We start from the raw sequence: 7,319 nt of genomic DNA, 5'->3' as shown, positions 1-7,319 counted from the left end.
TGTTATGTTATCTTTACCAGGTTTTGGTATCAAGGTAATAATATTGGCCTCATAAAATGATCTGGGGAGTATGGCCTCCTCTTCGATTTTTTGGAATGAGGAGAATAGATATTAAATCTTCTTTGAATGTTTGGTAGAATTCACTAGTGAAGCCATCTGGTCCTGAACTTTTACTTTTTGGTAGGTTTTTGATGATTGTTTCAAATTCCATACTGCTGATCGTCTATTTAGATTTTCCAGATCTTCTTGATTCAGCCTAGGAAGATTGTATTTTTCTAAGTACTAGTCCATTTCTTATAGGTTATTAAATTTGGTGTTATATACTGGACAGCTTTGTGTATGCTAAGTATATTATTTTCCTAGGGCTACCAAAACAAGTTACTATAAACTGAGTGTCTTAAAACAACAGAAATTTATCCTCTCTCAGTCCAGAGGCTAGAAGCCCAAAATCAAGGTGCTGGCAGAGTTTTGCTCCCTCTGAAGGCTCTAGGGGAGGATCTTTCCTTCCCTCTTCCAGCTTCTGGAAGCTCCCGATGTTCCTTGACTTGTAGATAGTACTCCAAACTCTGCCTCTGTCTCTGTGTCTCTCTGTGTCCAAACCTCCCTCTCCTTTCTCTTAAGATTTAGGCTCACCTTAAATCCAGAATTATTTCATCTCAAATTCTCTAATTCTGTCTACAAAGACTCTATTGCCAAATAAGGTTACATTTAGAGGTTCATGTAGACACGAATTTGGGGGGCCACACTATTCAACCCACCCCATTAAATATTTAGCAAAAGGAGAAGATACATTTATTGTTTTCTAATAATAAGGGCCAAGGTGACCTTCTCTGAGAAAATTTGCTTATTTATCAATTTCTGTCCCCCCTCTAAAAAAGAGGTTGGTGCAATTTACAGTAAACACACAATATAGAAGTGCTGAACCATTAAAACGGAAAGGCACAAGTCAATTAACAAACAGGAAGAGGACAGGATCATGATATCCAAAAATATAAGCTGAACAAAGCTCTGATTCTTGAGTCTCTTAGAAGTTAAAGTACAGATGGAGCCCTGATGGATTATATTGCTCCCACCTTCAAATAGATAAGGAGAGAGACAAACTTTCCCTTGATCCTGAGTGAAAAAAGAAAGTTTTTCTATGGGAACTCAGAATTTTAGGAAAACACAGAGACCTTCCTGAGACAAGTTCTTCTAGTGACTCCCAGTAAAAGCTGAGACACAGCGTACGTTGTCATCAGATAAAGGCAATTATAGCATAAAGGGGGAAGGCCCAGGTCCAGGCAAATAGCTTTGTGGTATAAGGATAAAGTGCAGAGAAGTTTAAAGGGCTAATACTTAACACATCCCTTGGAGTGAGGGTGGGGCGTGAACAGGGTACATTTATTGCCGGTTGCTCTGTTCACCACTTCATAAATATTTTCTCATCTCAAGCTCGTCAATACAGTTCAGGGGCAGTGCTGGGCCAGGCGCACGGAGGTCAGTCAAATATGTTTCCTGATCATAACAGAGCCGGAGTCCAGCAGAGAAAGGCCAACTAGTTGCTGGAAGGGCTATAGGAAGGAGCAGAGAGTAGACAAATCATAGATGGGGTCGTCAAGAAGTCAAAAGATAGGTCTTCGCTGAAATTGCTCCCTAGGAGTCTGGAACTTAAACCTCTGGGCTGTAGCAGGTTTAAATTTTTATATTACCTGAACTCTATTGGGCAAAAATAAATGTATTTCTTCTATATCTATATTTTGTTTTGACTCAAGCCCCTATTGTCTGATATCAAAAACTTCTGATCATATCCAGATACATGCAGCAGCCACCCTTGTGATTTTTATCGAGGCATTTCAGACTTAAGCTTTGTCGATTTTACTGTCCTCCCAACCCAGGTAACTTGATCCTGGAGCTGATACTAGAACCAGGAGTTTCCACAGCTAGCAGTGTCAGGGGGAGAGCTATACTTCCCCTCTGCCTCTGTCTGCACTCTGGGCTGCTGTCTGATGAGATGTCACCTGGTCTCCATCTGATCCCCAGCTAGAGGGACCCCTCGCCATTCTCTGCTGTGGCATCGCTCTTTCTCAGCTGATTCTGTCCCCTGTTCGGCAGCTGGTGTGCAGGCCCAGGGCCTCTCAATTCTCTCCACTCTACTCTGGGACCACAAGAAACATGGGGGCTCCTCTCTCCCTCTCACTCAAGGACATATCCGTGTCTCTATTACTACTGCTTGCCTGCTGCACCTTGCTGGTTCTGGGGCCAGCTCTCTGATAACCAGTGAAGTGAAGGACACATGTATTCTGTCTGCTAAGACCTCCAAGCTCAAAGAGAGAGTCTGCTTCTCCCACAGGGACTTGGTCTGAGGAGGCAGAAGGGCAGGCCCCTGCCAATGCACAGGGCAAGGTTAAAAGTGCAAACTCCAGACCCTGGTTGATTGGGTTCAACTGTCAGCTCCTTTTGTTAGCTATAGAACTTTGGGCAAGTCACCAAAGAGGTCACTGAACCTCTCTTTGTCTCAACTCATCTATAAAATGAGGGTTATATAGTGCTACTTCATAGGTTTAAATGGGACAATATACATGAATATGAATAAATCTAAGTAAGTAAATATAAACATACATGTCTCTGTCATACACAACACAGCCTAGCACATTTTTATAGAGACCTTAGCTGTCATGATTGTTAGGAATTGCATTAAAATTAGAATTATTCCATCTTTGACTCCTCTCTTCCACCTCTCTCTTCACTGCCAACTCAGAATCTCAGCTTACCTCCTGAGGTAGAGAAAACCTTATGCAGACTATATTCTTCCCACTTCTTTTCCCTATACCCAGACTACAAGACTTTGTTTAAAATTTAAGGGTTTGGCATCTTCATTTTCAATAGCCTTTGATGACAATCCCCATCAATGCTGACCGTGAGTTTCACAGTCCAAGTGGGAACAGTTATGGGGTTAAAGTACCTGTGGGGAAATGCATGAGTTAGGTTCCCATGTCATCCCTTCACTAGACAGGCTCCAGGAACCCTGGCGGGGAGGTCTGGGGGGAAGCCGTGCCCCGGTAGTGGCTGCATCTCTGCATTTCCATCCCCGTGCAGGACTCAGGGATCGACATCGGGGACATCACTGCAAGGAAGGCTCTGAGGAAACAGCTGCAGTGCAAGACCTTCCGGTGGTACCTGGTCAGCGTGTACCCAGAGATGAGGATGTACTCGGACATCATTGCCTACGGAGTGGTAAGGAGCCGGCACCTCGGGGTTTCATTCAGTCACAGACAGAGAGCGAAACCAGAGAGAGTCAGCGGAAAAGCGGGAAGGAGCCTCTCAGCCTCCCACGTGGATGCTGCGGTAGACCTGTGGACGAGAGGCCAGTGTCTGGAGCTGCGTGCGAAGCAGCCTTGCTTTCATAGCCCAGAGCCCTCTATTTCCTTAAGAGAGGTGTTTGGTCTCTCCTTTACAGTCCTAAGCAATGTAGCTCTAGCCCCAAACCTGCATAATTTACTTAATAAAACAAAAACCTGAAGTTAGGCTAAGATTGTAAGGCAGATAACAAACACCCGCTGTTCCCCAAGCGTGGGTGCTGGAGCTTCTGTCAGCCAGCCTGCATTCCTCCCCACCCAAGGGGCTTCTGCCTTCCACTCATGCACAGAGCATCCTGGAAAGGACTTCTGGGAAATATAACCTCCTCGAGTTTGCTGTATCTTGAGGGATGTTTTAGTACCACTTGTTGATTGGCATAGAGCATTTCCTTTTAATGAGGCAGCAAGATTGAGAGGCAGAGCACAGGGGTAAGATCCATTGGACCTGGTTCCAGTCTTGACCAGAACACTTCCTGGGCAAACATCCTAATGTCTCTGGGCCTCAGTTTCCTCATATGGTAAATGAGGGGAAATAATACTGTCCTCACAGGGTAGCAGAAAGTCTAAGATATATAAATATATTTTCTACCTAAGGTTAAAATTCTTTGAATGCGATAAACTCTCCCATTTTTCCAGTATCCCCAGGACTATAAATTCTTATGATATTTTAAATGACACCTAATTGATTTTTGGATACCTCACCTGTTTTTTGCTGAACACATAAAATTTTTCTGCTGAAAGGTAAGCCCTCAAAACTACCCACCCCTGGGGTTACTTAGCTCACCTGCCATGTTCCAACGATGGGAAAACAGAGAGGCAAAACAGAGAGGCGAAGTGACTCGCCCATGTTCACACTGATAATCAGCAGTGACACTGAGTCTAAAACATCAGCTGCTGCTATCACTTCAACTCCTCCCTTTTAGAGTGTTCCCTCAGGCCAGTTCGACATCCCAGTATAAGAAGTTGAAGGTAGAACTGAGGCCTCTTCCTTTGATGACCTGTGGTCAGAACTGAGTTCAAGGCAGAAATGTAATGATCACGGCACCCCTGGGAGGGGAAGAATCCTTGCGGAAGGGTTGGCCGCGGTGTTTTCTGTGAGCCTTTCAACTTTAACATTCTAGGATTCTGAAACAGACAGCTGAGATCCTGGGAACTCTCCCCACCCCCTCTCCACAGTACCTCTGTTGTCCTGAAGGCCAGCCTATGGGAAGGGGTCATGTCCTGCCACAAGAGTCCCCATGGCATGGTTGACATGTCCTGAGAGAAATGCCCAGTGGCCTCTTGCCTCTCCACTTCTCAGGCTGGTATACTTTGGTTGTCAAAAAACTCCTCAGCTGGTGCTGCCCAGCTATTACCTGAGACTCTAGGTCCTGTCATCACCATGGAAACACACTGGACTTGTGAAGTGCCCATCAGCCCCATCCGTCTCCCGAGAACCATCCTGAGGACACAGCTGTTGCTGGTGCCACCACACTCTGACCACAGCAAGTTGTGTGTGCTGCTTGGCTATTGTTGGACCCAGTCCAAAAAGAACAATTAGGCTACTGTGGCTCCAGAGAAACTATTGGTCCAAAGCCTCTGTGAGCCAGGGCAAGCTTCTAGATTCATGTTCTCACCAAGCTGTCAGCTGTAGCCAAACGGTATTAGCCAAACTCAGCCAGAGATGCAGGGAGAGCAATAACAGTGGAGGTGTGTGCATGTGACCATAGCAATTCTGGGTCTCGGCCAAAGGCACTGTTGTCTTCCATGCAAAAGGATCCACTCTTACGAACACGTACAGCATGCTCACCATGGAGCCCTCGCACCGCCACACCCAGAAGCCTTTGGTTGGTCAAACAGTAAGTGACATATATAAGGTCATGATCTAGATCTGTCCGAGTCTGCAACTGGGGCTGTTTCACTCTGTTGTACTGAAAAGCCATCTACTCGTCATCCCAGAGGGCTGAGCTGTGTTAGCCGTCCCTTGGGTGGGCGGTGGTCTCCAACCCACTGCATATTCATCTGCCAGCCACTGTTCAGGGCCGGCCAGCCTCCGCTCCTGCCTCCGCTACAGGCTGGGCTCTGACATGAGCAGAGACGCTCTCGCTTGTCAAGGAGCATAATGAACTTTTACTCGGGGCAAGAGGGTAAGAGATGGGCACAGCGAGGCAGCGGCAAGAGCCAGAGGGTTTGCTGGGACTGAAACTCTCTTTCTCGTGATTATTTTTATTCTGAAATGGAGAGACTGGATGTCTTCTCAGGGACAGAGTTTCTTTTTTCCTTTCCCTTCCCAACCCATGCCTAAACTACCTTGCTCAGGTCAAACGACCACTTAGGACTGTCAGTCAGGCCAGTGTCAAGTCTACATAAGCCAGTCCATTAATCCACTGTTAGGTCCCATTATGAGTCCTGCAGGCTGAAGGGCCTGTGGACCCTGTTGTGTGGGCATGGGTGTCCCCTGGGTCATTGAGTTCCACGTTGGGGAGATGGAGTGACTTTGGATTAATTCCAGCTCTGGTGCTAACAGAAATGGAGCAGCATCTGGAAGCAGACATGCCTGGCTTCTGAGTATTAGCTTTGCTTCTTAATCCCTATATAACCATGACAATCTGCAAAACCTTAAAGGTTATAGTCATACCATTTCATGAGGCATCTTTCAGTCTTGGGATTGTTGCCATTTACGTGATGGAAAGAGCTTGGGCTTTAGAGACAAATAAACTCCAGTTCTACCACTTGTCCAACTGTGATGCCATTCATTTGTTTATTTTATTCGTTCATTCATTCCACATGCATTTACTGTCTGCTATGTGCCAGGGCTGGGCCGTGAGAAAGACTGAGTCCTAGTCTGGTGACTAATGGAGGAGATAGGCAAGTGAAGAAGCAACAAGAATACAGTATGCTGAGTGCTGCAAAAAGAAAAATGGAGGTGTTAGTGAAGCATAGAACAGTGGCCTCACACCCAACTTGGGTCAGGAAAGGCTTGCAGAGTGATAGAGAAACTGAGAACCGAAGGAAGAAGAAGATTTAGTCAGGCAAAGAGAAGGCCTAAGCAGAGCATCCGTACAGCGGGAATAGTGTTACAGACCAAGAGGTGAGGCAGAGCTTCTTACTGTACCACACTTCCTTCATCCTTAAAGAGTTGATGTTACCGACTGGCTGGGTTATGTTGAGGATTAAGTGAGAAAACACATAGAGAGCACTTCGGTGGCACCTGGCACATAGATGCAGACACAAAAGCTAGTTTCCCTGAATGGCTTTAAGGAAGATTACAGCAGTAATAGTAGCAGCTAAAAGTTATTGCACATGTGCTATTTGCCAGACCCTGTGTTAAGCACGTGTATTGTTTCCCTTCATCCTCATAAGATCCCTATGAGGTTGGCACTGTTATCTCTACATGATAGAGAAGAAAACAGATAAGGAGTTATGTTGCTTTGTCCAAGACCACACAGCGGGAGTTAGGATTCCATCCCCAGCCTGTCTCTTTTACCTGCTTAATGGGGAAGGGATGACACAGCCCAGGTGGACTTGATCAAAAGCACCAGCCACCCCCTCACTCAGAGGCTGGCTTTGAGATCCCAGGGAGAACCAAGTCTGACATCAGGGGTCTCTGGATCTTTCTCTTTGCAGGAGCAGTTAGCAGGTCTCACTAATGGGTTACAGAGCTTGGCTTCAGATGTAACCCCCACCCGTCCACAGGCTGCAGGAGAAATCTAGAGTATTTGCATGTTTACCTCCCACATGGGCCAGCCAAGTAGTTGGTTTATCATAGAGGATTTGCTGCATAGATGCTTCTGGGGCCCTGCCTAGGGAACTAACACATGTTCATATTTCTTCAGAACTTCTAAACCACAAGTTTGAGATTTAGCTGCTATCACTCAGTAAAGGAAAAGGAGCTCAAGAAAAAATAATGTGACTCTGTTCCTCGTCCCCTGTCAAGAACAGAGTATGCGTAGAGCACATATGTACCTCTGTTCCATTTAACCCCCTTAAGGTGTATTGCATTCC

At 46.0% G+C, this 7,319-nt stretch overlaps 1 protein-coding gene across 3 annotated transcripts in view; it reads left to right on the top strand.

Moving 5' to 3' along the window:
- Positions 1 to 7,319, top strand: part of GALNT18 (polypeptide N-acetylgalactosaminyltransferase 18) — a 321,263-nt gene that overhangs the window by 270,355 nt on the left and 43,589 nt on the right. For all 3 annotated transcript variants that reach the window (XM_006905641.3, XM_025038552.1, XM_025038555.1), the window contains exon 8: positions 3,076 to 3,213. In XM_006905641.3, the coding sequence (XP_006905703.1) occupies positions 3,076 to 3,213 (138 nt within the window). The remainder of the gene's footprint in view (positions 1 to 3,075; positions 3,214 to 7,319) is intronic.

The sequence above is a fragment of the Pteropus alecto genome, unplaced genomic scaffold, assembly GCF_000325575.1.
Source record: "Pteropus alecto unplaced genomic scaffold, ASM32557v1 scaffold461, whole genome shotgun sequence".
Lineage (NCBI taxonomy): Eukaryota > Metazoa > Chordata > Mammalia > Chiroptera > Pteropodidae > Pteropus > Pteropus alecto.
The sequence above is the reverse complement of the archived record's forward strand: the minus strand, read 5'-3'. Positions and strand labels throughout refer to the sequence as shown.